This window comes from Bubalus kerabau, chromosome 7 (genome assembly GCF_029407905.1).
Source record: "Bubalus kerabau isolate K-KA32 ecotype Philippines breed swamp buffalo chromosome 7, PCC_UOA_SB_1v2, whole genome shotgun sequence".
In the NCBI taxonomy this organism is placed as follows: domain Eukaryota; kingdom Metazoa; phylum Chordata; class Mammalia; order Artiodactyla; family Bovidae; genus Bubalus; species Bubalus kerabau.
Genome location: NC_073630.1, coordinates 71,002,845 through 71,016,041, shown reverse-complemented (window position 1 = coordinate 71,016,041; position 13,197 = coordinate 71,002,845). Strand labels below are relative to the sequence as shown.

The following is a 13,197-nucleotide window of genomic DNA, read 5'->3' as shown; positions in this document are numbered from 1 at the left end:
TGTGTGTGTATGGAGGAGGGATGTCGTGGTATATACACCACAGTGTACATACATCATTCTGCTCTTTTTATCTGCTATAGTTTTAAGTTGTGCTCTGTGGAATCATGGGGGCAAAAGCACATGTTCCAAGCTCTTTGCACCACTTCCTTAGAGCAGCTCTGCTTTAGATGTTTTACAAATGGAACCTTTGGGCAAAACTTGGTTTAAAGGACAAAATTGCTTATTTAAAAAAACAGTTTGCAAGCTTTTATTGTGTGCTGCCTCCACTGCCTTATAAAAAAGAAAAACAGAAAAGTGAAAGTACAGATAGAAGGTAGTGTTTCCATCTCAAGCACTCAGAGGAAGACAACAATCGCAGAGGCGTGGCTGCAGAGGCAAGCAGCTTCAACCGGATGCTTGTTGGACTTCAATCAACTGTGTTTTGATTCTGGGGTGGGCGGGGGGGAGGCGGTGGTGGGCGGGGGGTGTGGTGGAGAGGGGTGGGTGGGGGGGTGGATTAAAGAACCTGTACAAAATAGAGATCATAACTCAGTGTCTTACTCTAGGTATGTCCTGGATGATCAGTACACGAGTTCTTCTGGTGCTAAATTTCCTGTGAAGTGGTGTCCACCTGAGGTGTTTAATTACAGCCGCTTCAGCAGCAAATCAGATGTCTGGTCATTTGGTAAGACTCACGCTCCATTTCCCCTCCACACTGCCCTGAAGAGGAAGTGGGTGCATTGTTTGGCAATCCTTCTCGTCTTCCAGGTGTCTTAATGTGGGAAGTATTCACTGAAGGCAGAATGCCCTTTGAGAAAAACACCAACTATGAAGTGGTAACCATGGTTACTCGCGGCCACCGACTCCACCAGCCAAAGTTGGCCTCCAGATATGTATACGAGGTGATGCTGAGATGTTGGCAGGAGGTATAACATTTTTGGGGTGCTTTCTTCCTCAGACTCTAAAGCATTCAGGGATCTGGGCTTGGTAGATTTTAATTTAATGTGTGGTCATTATAGCCTAGTGAATGAGTGCATGCTTTACATGATTTCAGACTCTTAAGTAGGAAGCTGCTCTTCTCAACTCAATCTGAATAACAGAAAGAAGATGTGGAAAATGCTAATAATAAGATAGTAAATTCAGGCTGCCCCTTCCCTCCCAAGTGGGCATCCTTCCATGGTTGCCTGAGTTGGAGACTCTGGGAACAAACCTGGAGAAGTAGCTCTTCTTTCAGTGGCCCTCTTGTGTTATTGAAATATTTACTCTTTCACCACAGAGGGTTTCTTTCTCCAAGCCTCAGATTCCTCAGGTCTGTTTACTCACGGTCTTTGGAAGTTTTCCTTTTCCTTGTGTTGAAATGTCACCTCATAGAAGAGATTGGCTTCCCTGGTGGCTCAGTGATGAAGAATCTGCCTGCTAATGCAGATGTGGGTTTGATCCCTGGGTCGGGAAGATCCCTTGGAGAAGGAAATGAAAACCCACTCGAGTATTCTTGCGTGGAGAATCCCATGGAGAGAAGCCTGGCGGGCTACAGTCCATAGGGTCACAAGAGTCGGACCTGACTGACAATTAAACAGCAACAGTGACAGAAGAGATTAGACACGAAAGTGACTTTTGAAAGATAACAGTGACATTAGCTCACAATTATTACGTGATAGGCACTGTGCTAAGCGCTTTTGATTAGTCCTCAAAGTAACCTTTTGAAGTATGGATACATTGACCATGGTGTGGATGGGGATACCATGTTAATGCCTGCCCAAGGCCACTTCACTGTAGAGAAACAGAGTCCTGTGCAACTCCAAAGCCCATGCCCTCAGTCACTTGCTATAATTTGCCTCCTAAGAGCATTGATTGGGATGGGAAGAGGCCTACTGCCCAAGAAGTAGCGCTGGCCAGGAGGGGATAGTGTGAGCAAAGATAGGGTGGTGGTACTGGACTTTGTGTCCACAAGGGTGGAGATTGTTCTGCTTGAGCATAGAGCCCATATGAGGGTTTTTGTGGGAAATAAAACTGGGTAGCAAGGCCATGGGGGTGGGACAGGTCGTAGAGGGCACTGCAGGTGAGCAGGACTTGATTTTACAGGTGGCTGGGATCTCTACTAGGTTTCTGAGTTGGATGCAAAAGCTGTGGGGCAGAAAGAGGAGCGCAGCAGCAGCACGCGCAGCATCAGTGAGACCTGATGGGACGTGTGTGTGCTTTGGTGCGCTGTGCCATTTGAGTTTGAACAGTGAAAACTCATTTTGGGGATGGGTTCTGGAACCCACAGCTTCTCTTTGCTTTTGAATTATAGAAACCAGAGGGAAGGCCTTCCTTTGAAGATTTGCTGCGCACGATAGATGAGCTAGTCGAATGTGGAGAAACTTTTGGAAGATGAGTGGTGCTGTGACCGACGGCTTCCAGATTCCAAAGCACAAGGATGAAATGGCACTTCGTGGCAGACTCTTAATTTATTTAGCACTTGGACGGGAAGATTGTTTTACTTATAAAGTGGAAACACCTGATGCATTTGCTTCATGACCAGCCATAGCTCTGTGACTGAATCTTCTGGATTAATGGAAATGCTGGCTTAGACAAAGTGGTTAAAAGCACCCACTTTTATTCATTCCACAAGTGCTAGAGTGCCCACTGTGGGCCAGGCACTGAACCCAGGCCCCCAGAGTCAGTCCATTTCTGGGGTGTACGTGGGGACATGTCCGCTGGTATCAGTGGAAGGCCAGGGTAATTGGGAGGAGGAAGGGTGTCAGAGCTGCAGTCCAGCCACCCATCTGCCCTATGATTTTTACAAAAATCTGGGCCAGGGTCTTGTCTAGAATGTGGGTTCTGGATGGATCAGTACCCATCTTAGGTTTTGAAACATCTGTTTTCAAGATTGCCATTAGTATTTCATTAAAACATATTTGTATGCTGTACATATTATAAATATATATATAATATATAAAGTTATATATTTATAAGAAACATGAGTTGTCTTTTTTATTTAATTTTTATTGGGATATAGCTGATTTCATGAGTTATCATTTAATTGAAACATTTAATTCTGTAATACATGAGCCAGCCTTATTAGGACATGGATTGTCTTAATTACTTTTCCCCCAAGGATAAAACATTCCCTACTGAAGAGGAATGTCGGGACCTTTCTATTGCTTGTGCCCGCTCCTTACTTGAGTAGCCATGTTTGGGGTGCCTGTCCAGTTTAAGCCCCCAGAAGGGTTTGTGTTGGGTTAAGTGGTCCTGTCCACAGTATCCACAGCTAATTGAAGTTGAATGGAAAATTGAACTGGGTTTCCCTGATGGCTCAGATGGTAAAGAATCTGCCTGCAATGCAGGAGACCTGGGTTTGATCCCTGGGTTGGGAAGATCCCCTGGAGAAGGCAATGGCAACCCACTCCAGTATTCTTGCCTGGAAAATTCCATGGACAGAGGGCCTTGGCGGGCTGTTGTCCTTGGGATCACAAAGAGTTGAAAGGTCCTGTCCATGATATCCGCAGCTAATTGGAGTTGTATGGAGAATTGAACTCGGCCAGTCAGTTAGTCTCTGTGTCCTAAGACTCTGTCCCTGGACATAAATGCTGCGAGTGGAGGTGTACTCTGGGGCAGAAGGATCAGTGATGTTCAACACAATGGCTGTCCCCATTGCCTGCAAGATGCAGGAGCAAGCCAGGTTCTGGCAGAATCCAGGAAACAGCCAGGAATAATGGAGAGCATGGTATACTAAGCTGTCTCCAAGATGGTTTTCAGGAGGCCTGCTTGGACTTGAGTTCCTGTGTCAGAGAAATTGTCTATTACTGCTTTGTAGTAGACCCTGTGATTGAGGTTACAATCTGAATTAGAACCTCGTTTCCTCATGAGCCCAGGGAAAAGAAACATAGTCTCTATCATAAAAGCAAAGGCCATGTATTGCTCCACACAGGATTGTTGGTTTTGAAGGCATAGAAAGCCCAGGAGGACGCAGGGGCTTGCTTCAGGAATTCATCTGCTCCAGGGGCCCTGGTCTTGACCCTGTTCTGTGCAGCATTGTGTGAACACTCCTTATGTAGCATTCACACAGTAGTTCTTATGTGAAGAAGCTACTTAATGCCCGGCAATGAGTTGTCTTGGCCAGCAACATCCTATAGAACCCCCCCCAGGAATAGCTGCAGAGGCTAAACCACAGTGTTGCCAAGGAAACAGCTCACAGGAGGGCAATGCTGTGTTCAGGAGTATACCCCTCTGGTTCCCTAAGCAAGTAACAGGCCAGAAGATGAGCCCATGGCCTCAGAATAGTGCAAATACTGTTCCCTAGCTACCTGCTTCCTCTAGGACTCCCTGTTGACCTAGGGACATTAAAAAGGCACCTCTGTGGTTCATATGTTTGAAGCACTAAAATGTCTTATTTATGCGGGGCCCAAAGAAACCTGTGTACTGCAAGACTTGGGTTTCAAAGGATTTATTATGGCTCTTGCTTCTAAGAATGAGCTGAGGCCTCCATATTTAATTTTTTTTTAAACTGCACACTCAAGATCCACTTCCTTTACCATCTTGCAAGTCTCATGAACAAGGGTGGGGCTGCTTCTATCACATGCCAGCTTGTAGGGCACATGCCAGCTTGCTGGGACCCAGACAGCACGTCCTCTCCATGTGACTTCTCATTTCCCTGTTTACTCGGAGGATCTAGAGGCAAGAGCAGGCAAAGTCAAGGTGAGTGGCCCATCCACCCTCGTCTGTTGACGGCACTGGCCTGAATAGTGCAGCAGTGGCGCTGTGTGCTGTGTGTGCTAAGTCAGTCGCTCGTGTCTGACTCGGCCACCCCATGGACTGGAGCCCACCAGGCTCCTCTGTTCATAGGGATTCTCCAGGCAAGAATACCGGAGTGGGTTGCCATGCCCTCCTCCAGGGGATCTTCCCAACCCAGGGATCAAACCCAGGTCTTGCAGTGGTACTGCTGCTGCTGCTGCTAAGTCGCTTCAATCGTGTCCGACTCTGTGCGACCCCAGAGACGGCAGCCCACCAGGCTCCTCCGTCCCTGGGATTCTCCAGGCAAGAACACTGGGGTGCGTTGCCATGTCCTTCTCCAATGCATGGAAGTGAAAAGTGAAAGTGAAGTCGCTCAGTCGTGACTGACTCTTAGCGACCCCATGGACTGCAGCCCACCAGGCTCCTCCACCCATGGGATTTTCCAGGCAAGAGTACTGGAGTGGGGTGCCATTGCCTTCTCCACACAGTGGTGCTAGAACCATTTAATTGAAAAAGTGCTTAAATGGTTAAAAAAGATTATTATACATGCTGTATGTATGGGAAAACAAGACCTTTTAAGGAACACAAGCTGTGGCTGGCTTCTCTGAGCAGCACCTTAATATGACCCTGGAGAATCATCTTTCCAGTCTGTTCAGTTCAGCTGTCTTCTATCCTTCCCTGTTCCCTGTCTAATGGAAAAAATAAAGCATTTGCCCTGAGTCTTGCCACAGTCTGTTTCTTGCCTTCCTCCTCATCTTCCTGTTTAACTGTACCCCCATCGCAACAACATATGCATCTATTAACTGTAGCTACCTCAGGGAGTTGGCTGTGCACAAGGTGTAGCCTACCTTACGGTCATCTTCACGCTTTCCTCCTTCCTTCCTTCCTCGCCTTGACTCCTCCTGCGCCTCCCAGCCACATCCCGTGTTTCCCTTTTGACCTTGAGGAGCTGCACTGAAAGGGCTAGGGGGCTTTGATGAAAAAGGAGAAGCTATAGCCCTTGCCCTAACAGTTGATGAATACTTTTGATGGGAAAGCAAGCTTTGGCTACATTTGGGAACATCTTAAAAAATCTTTAAATCATTCACTAGAACGTTTTTTTAAAGCTTTATATATATATATAAAGCCCTAGCTGCAGCAAAAGAATTAGAAATAGAAGAATCCACCCAGAATGTGTAAAGAGATCTTAATCTATAAAGCAGGAAATAGGAAGGGCCATGTGAATTTGCTGTGTCTTCAGCGCACTTGTTCCCTTTAGTTTACTTACTTTTTGTTTATTTTTCAATGGGATAAAGTGAAACTCCTAAGTGCATTTTTATCATTGATAATGTTACCACACCCCAGTTACCTGGGGATGGGTTGGTTTTCCCTCCTCCCCACGGAATACATTTTCTTCTGATGGTGCCAAAAAGCGTTAGTACTGAGCCGGAGGACAGAACATTCTAGACGTGGTACTTCAAAACTGACAATCTAGTTCTGTTTCTACCACGAACTGTGCCCCTTATCCCATCTGTGCCTCCATTTCCTCCTCAGTTCAGAGATAGCAGTTTGCATTCATGCTCTTTTTAAGGTCCCTTTTACCCAAACCTTGTGACTTCTTGCAATGGTGTTTGGTGGGGTCACCCACACAGCCGGGAAGGAGGAGCGAACAGCAGCTACCCTCAGATCTGGATGGAGATTATTCGGCTTTCTCTTGTATAGGCCATCAGGTTGTCATTCACACACTTCGCTGAGGTTTCTAGACAGGAAAATAGGTGGGGTTAACTTGGCCGTGAGAAACGTCTGCAGTGAGCTACGATTTCAGTTAAAAGATGTGTTTTTGTGACAGGAGCATCTCTGGAGACCAGAAGGCTGTTTGTATGCTCCCCACATAAGGCAGCATGATTCTTTCCACCTGTAAGTAAGATGGCTCAGGCCTTTACCTTCAGGGCTTGTTCTGGGCATGATTCTCACTCTTGAATGCCAGAAATTATGATGTTTGGAAGATAATTTCCCCAGATGTTGTGACAGGGTTTTGTTTGTTATTTGAATAAGCATGGTGATGATGTCATTTTAGAAAATGTTCAGCCTTAAGAACACACAAAAAAACCCAAAATTGCTGTGTGTAGAAATGTGATCAGTTTGAAAAGTATTTGTGTTAGAATATTTAGTGTAGAGAACTGAGGGCAGAAGTCTAGGATACCAATTCTAGTTCAGGATTTGCTGCAACCTTAGGGGGTCACCTTTGGCAACTTCTTCATGTGAGGTCCCCATCTGTACAACAGGGACCCTCTTTTTGCCTACCTCCCAACACAGTATAACAGAGAAACAAGAAATTAAAATGACAGGTTCTTCATGAACTTAATTTTGGAATTGCTTTGGAGGACTATTCAGTCCCATGTACAAGTTTTGGAAATGCATATTAATTTACCTTGAAGACTCAGAGAGTCTTGTTATGCAAGAAATTAAAAATTGAGAAGAAAAACACTGATTTGAATACTGGATGACTATGAAAACTACACTCAGTCACATCAGAATAAAGCAGTCAAGGCCAGCTGACAACAGTTTTTGCATTTCTGATTTTTTAAGTTGCATTAGGAAAAATTGTTTGCAGTTTTTAAAATGTCATGGGTTTAAACTAAATCACCTCATAGGACTCGTTGATAAGATTTGTAAAAAAAAATAATAATCCAGGCTATCCCACTTGTACTTACCTGAACTATAACTTACTGTCTGGATCCACACATAAAGATGGATGCCTGTTATCAGACTTACAGGCAAAGCAGAGTGAAGCATTAAGAGCTAAGAAGCAGTAACCCGTGTCCCCACCTCCCCCGGCGACAGGACAAAGATGAGCAGTGACTTAATAAGAAGCTTTTATTAAAAGCCATGTGGGCATCTATTCTTCATGTCTCCTGAGATCAGAACTAGAGAAAAGGCTGTAAGTAACAGGAAGGATTCAGTTATATATAAAATAAACAGTGAGGGTTGAGACAACAATTAGATTGCCCAAAGGATTGAATAAGAGGTTGCCTATTTGTGGGGATATTTTGAGGATCATTCTGTCTGGTCTGGAAGGGCATGGGTTTGATGAACTATCACTGTCCTTTCCAGCTTCTGATAATTTGATTGCATGGTGAGAATCACCAATTTATTTACTCCAACAAATTGCACTTAGATGTGGCTCTGTTTTCTCCTGGGTGAAACAAATGAGTGTTTTCTGCCGATAAGAGAAAACTGAGGGGTGCCCCAGGATGTGTTAGTACCAGCTGAAACCATATTTCTAAGTGTTTGCTGGGCCAGAGTCATTTGCGAAACACACTGGTTGTTTTAAGGGTTGTCATAGAAGTCTGGCCTCCTAGGCTGCTGTGGGACAGGAGAAGGTGGGAGGTGAGTGTTGATCATACAGACTGGTGGGCAGAGCCTGAGGGAGGGCTGCCAGGGCCCTGCTCCAGTGAGGGTCGGTTTGTGAAACAACAACTAACGGCTGGTCTGAGGACAGACCCAGCTCAGGGGAATTACTTAGGGCGCAGGGACCAGGGAGAAATGCTGGGGGCTCATGTAGCTGACCACCGCCCTCCCTTCCACCTCATCATCACCTTATTTCTCGTTTCTTTCCAGTTTATAGAGTAGAAGGTAATCTTTGAGTGCTTCTTAAGTTTTAGTGTGTCCAAAGTGTGCCTGGGATACTGTTGAAAGGCAGTTTTCTGGACTCATAATTTGATCTGGGGGAGGGGTGGGGTGCGAGGTAAGGACCCCGCGATCACTCTACCTTTCCTGGGCCTCTGATTTCAAAGCCCCTCTTATTCCTTCTTGTTCCTCCTTGGGCCACCTGATGGAAAGAGCTGACTCACTGGAAAAGACCCTGATGCTGGGAAAGATTGAAGGCAGGAGGAGAAGGGGGGGACAGGGGAGAATGAGTTGGTTAGATAGCAGCATCGAGTCAATGGACATGAGTTTGAGCAAATTCCAGGAGATGGTGAAGGACAGAGAAGCCTGGCGTGCTGCAGTCCATGGGGTCACAAAGAGTCAGACATGACTGAGCTGAAAAACAACAATTGAACAAACAAAACCTGAAAAACAACAACATTCCTCATTGTATTTGAGTCCCACACAAACCCCTTTAAATTAATATTCTCTGTTATTTCTTTTCCAATTAATATGAAGATAAGGAGGGTGGCTGCATAGGCATCTCTAAGGTGGCCCAGTGATGCTTCCTCTTGCTGTCCACACCCTTGCATGATCCCTCTTCTCTAGTATGAATGGAGTATGGTAGCTGGGCTGGATAGAGTGTTCCTGGGAGATGAGCTTGCAGCAGACTGCAGCTTCTGTCTTAGTGCTCTCAGACTCCGTCTTTTGGAAAACCCACTGCCATGCTGTGAGCACTCTTGGACACCTTATAAGAATCCCCATCCCCATGAGCCATGCCACCAAAGCCAGCAACAGCCGTGTGAGTGAACTTGAAAGAAGATTCTCCAACTTAACCCAACTCCCCTTTACCACAATGTCACGAGCTTCATGAACTTTTCAACTTGATTCAGAAGCACCCAGCAAAGCTGTGCCTGGACTCCCGACCCATAGAAACTGTGAGATGGTTTCTGCCTCTAGGTTTGGCATCCAACAATGAATAGCTAAACCAGTGGCAAAACCTAGGACAGCCATGGACCTAAAGAAGACTTGGCCAGTTTGCCTCAGGCTGGAGTTGGTCCTCTTTCTGAAAAATAGGCTCAGTGTTAATATGGACACTAGAATACATGTCTTTCCTTTTGTTTCTAAATTTCATTTTTATCCCCTCACAGCTGCATAAAAGCAATAATGCCCTCAGCCGCCAGTGACTGGCACTGGGTTTGTGAGGTTTCCACACTTTTTTGTGTGTGACCAGCAGATGCCCTGCTGTGCAGCGAAGCCCACTGACCAGCATCTGTCTCCTCCCTGCCCTTGGAGAGCGTGGCCCAGTGCTGGCTGCCAGCAGGTCTGGTGGCCACCAAGCTGGCCAGATGTCTGCGTGTGATGTCTGTGAGCTGTTCGTGCACTTGGAGCTCATAGACCATAACCTCCTAGGAAACACCACTCTGAGACCTGGGGATGGAGGAGTTGTGTGCAGGATGCTTGCAAAGTCCTCTTCATGCTAGCTCAGAACTGAGAAGGAATAAAGTTCTTTCCTGGAGCAAACAAGGGCTTCTGGAGCTGGAATGTTTGGTATCCGGGGCTTTGCTGGCTGAAGCTGTCAGTCGGACGGGCTGTCAGTCTTCAGGGAGACTCTGTCTTTTCCTTCAGCATCTTTGCTCCCAGGACACCATTTTCTCTAGTGTCCAGTGCCCCAATGCAGCTCCCCGAGCTTCCAGAGTCCCCTTGCCCTTTTCCTCACACAGCAGCCTCTCAGGCCCAGCCAGGCCAGCACTGTGCTTGTCCTTCACCCAGAGTATCAGATACTGTCCCATGAGCTAGCTGCCTGTTTTCTATTAGGAACCAGCGAATCCCTTAGTGGAATAATTTGAAGCTTTAACAGACAGGATAATGTCCAAAAACCAGTTTGGGATCTAATACAGAGTCGCTGACTTACTTCGTCAATACATTTAAAAGACACTAACATCTCTGATGACTGCTATTTTTAGAAGAATGGAAACACACTGTTTCTTAATTCTGTGAAAGGAGTGTCCTTTTAACATCAGAGGAGGCGCACACACATAACAAGGAAAATGTAAGGTTTCAAATACATAGAGCATAAACTCAGAATCGAGGATATCTTTGAAATGTTTTTAAATTTAATTTTTATTTTATATTGGAGTATAGTTGATTTACAATGTTGTGTTAGTTTCAGGTATATAGCAAAATGATTCAGTTATACATATATATCAACTTTTTTTCAGATTCTCTTCCCATATAGATTATTACAGAATATTGAGTAAAAGTTCTCTGTGCTATATATATACAGTAGGTTCCTGTTGATTATCTATTTTATATATATAGTATGTATATGTGTATCTGAAACTCCTAATTTATCACGCCCTCACCTTTCCCCTTTGATGACCATAAGTTTGTCTCAAGGATAATGTTTTAAATTGAGTAAATATTTCCGTGAAAAACTCAGTGTGTTTCTCTCCCTCTTGTTTCCTCCCTATCTTCCCCTTTCCCTCTCTTTCTATTTTCTTTTCTGTCTTTCCCTCATTGGTGTGAATTCTTCGTTTGGTGAACACAAAGCCTTTTTTGGGTGCCTGCTCAGAGGTAGAAATCCAAGCTAGAAAAAAGCTAGCTATGTGTCACACCTCCCAGATGGCGTGGGGTTAAGTTCACTAAAATGTATCTGTCTTTAAAAGTCCCTTAATAGATCTGGAGTGGAGTGTTAGTCGCTCAGTTGTGTCTGACTCTTTGCAAACCCACAGACTGTAGCCTGCCTCTGTCCAAGGAATTCTCCAGCCAAGAGTACTGGAGTGGGTTGCCATTTCCTTCTCCAGAGGATCTTCCCGATCCAGGGATCAAACCCAGGTCTCCTGCATTGTAGGCAGATTCTTACTGTCTGACCTACTGGAAAGTCCCAGAAATAGATCTAGTGGTGGAAGTTTACTGCAGTCATGAAGAGGTGTGCCCTTTCTGTGAATTTCTGGGGGGGAAAAAAAAGGTGGTTCTTATAGTGGACTTAGGAGGATCAGCTCCAATAGCCCAGAGCCATTTTTCCAAAGCCAAAGTTTTCCAGACTTTGCCATTCCTGGAATTCTTCAGCTCTGAGTGCAGCTGCCCTAGAATTCCTGGTCCTACAAACCACAACTTGGATCGTGTGGGCTGGGCCACTAGCCTAGTCTTTGGCTCGAGGCAGCTCTTGAAACGAGCCCGTTATTCACGTTTTCAAATAAAAGTCACCAGCCATCTATTACTAGCAAAGTTGTTATAAGCAACCAGCCAGTTGTTACAAGCAAACTCAGGAGGAGTGAATTTCACTTGGCGCACTGATTCAAAACGAAACTCTGCCATCGGAAACGCCCGGAGATGAACGTGAGGTTATACAAATACAAACCTGAAAACATTAGAAACGCGCCAGCTTTGCTTCCCAGACAGCAGTGGCCCAACAGCTCCTGTGCTTGGGCTTATCTGTGGTACTGAGAGCCTTCGGGAGATGTGAGAAGTGGTGCTTCTCCCATTTGCTCCCTTCTAGCGCCCCCTGGTGGAAAGCCGTCCCCAAACCGAGCCCTGCCTCAGCCATGTGCGCAAGGCCAGAGGTGGAAAGGAGACCTGCGCGGATGGGAGAAGGGGGAGCAAGCCTTCACAGGAAAGAACGAGAATATCAAATAAAATGAGAAGCCCAACTCCCTTATCCATGAGAGACGTGCTAGTTCCTAAAGGTCACAGAGATTACGCCGGGATGTGATGCCCTTTTCCTGATTTGCTGGTACACGATAGATAATTAAAGACATTTGCTGGGGAATAAGCAGCAGATGAAAAGAACAGCGCAGATGTAAGCCTGGAAGAGGAAGCTCTGATTACTTCCAGTGATAATCCTAAACCCTGAGTATAACCTTCCAGCAGGCAAATAGTCATTGTCTGTCTCTGGGGCGTTTTAGATAGTCTCTGGCAAAGGCCAGGTATGCATGAATTTCTGCCTAAATCGGAAATTTTACAAAGGCGCAAAAAGGCTTTCTCTTTGCAGGTTAATGAGAAAAAATTCGAAGAATAGCTTCTGTAATCACTGTGGACATGTGGCAGTGACTTCGTTTATTCATTCACGTGGACGACCTGTGATGCTGTAAATAGAAAATGACCATGAATCCAATAATCATTGTCATTTACTTTGGCATGAATCAACACTTCAGTCTGTAAGCAGACATGCCAAGTGTCTTGAAGAGTCATGCCAAACAAGGATCATCAGGAAGCTGTTTGGCTTTTACAGTTTGTTTTTCACTCACTCATTGATAATTCACTGGGCAGCAACTAGTTGCTAGCAATTGTTTTGTGCAGAACTGGAACCATAAACAAGGCAGAAGTGGGCCTCCCTGCTCTCAGCTGTCCTTGGCCTTCAGCGGTGATAGAACAAAACCTTATTGTGACTAAAGTCATGGCAGAGTCGGACCTTTATTTCAAGGCAGTTGTCCTTGCTATTGAATGAAGACAAATAATTTTTTTTTATTGGAGTATAGTTGTCTTACAAAGTTGTGTTAGTTTCTGCTGTACAGAAAAGTGAATCAGTTATATATATACACATATACCCCATATATGGATATTGGATTTTCTTCCCGCTTATGTCACCACAGAGTATTTAGGAGAGTTCCCTATACAGTAGGTTCTCGTTAGTTATCTATTCTGTACGTAGCAGTGTACGTAGCAGTACCAATATCCCAGTCCATCCCACCTCCCCCCACCCCTTGTTATCCATGTTTGTTCTCTACATCTGTGTCTCTACTTCTGCTTTGCAAATCAAATGAATATTTCTGAATAATCTTCCTCCTAAATTTTAGGCTGCAGAAGAGAGTAAAGATAACTGAGAGATTGTTGCTGGATTTATTATCCACTCTGCTAGTGTGTAGTCATGTATTA

General features: G+C 45.2%; 1 protein-coding gene and 1 long non-coding RNA gene across 5 annotated transcripts in view; one reads left to right on the top strand and one right to left on the bottom strand.

Annotated features, from left to right (window-relative positions):
* Positions 1-2,908, top strand: part of TEC (tec protein tyrosine kinase) — a 167,924-nt gene extending 165,016 nt beyond the window's left edge. For 2 of the 3 annotated variants that reach the window (XM_055588505.1, XM_055588506.1), the window contains 3 exons: positions 546-664; positions 748-905; positions 2,270-2,908. In XM_055588505.1, the coding sequence (XP_055444480.1) occupies positions 546-664; positions 748-905; positions 2,270-2,353 (361 nt within the window). In that variant the 3' untranslated portion in view covers positions 2,354-2,908. The remainder of the gene's footprint in view (positions 1-545; positions 665-747; positions 906-2,269) is intronic. The other variant, XM_055588507.1, reaches the window with a different exon arrangement.
* A 1,587-nt stretch (positions 2,909-4,495) lies between these two features.
* Positions 4,496-11,774, bottom strand: LOC129657230 (uncharacterized). 2 transcript variants are annotated; one of them, XR_008716624.1, is made up of 4 exons: positions 11,684-11,774; positions 6,280-6,430; positions 5,541-5,655; positions 4,496-4,629 (listed from the first exon to the last, which is right to left on the bottom strand). It is a non-coding gene; the product is annotated as an uncharacterized LOC129657230 (long non-coding RNA). The 2 variants fall into 2 exon arrangements; XR_008716625.1 differs by lacking the exon at positions 11,684-11,774 and having other exon boundaries at positions 6,352-6,563.
* Between the last annotated feature and the right edge of the window lie 1,423 nt (positions 11,775-13,197).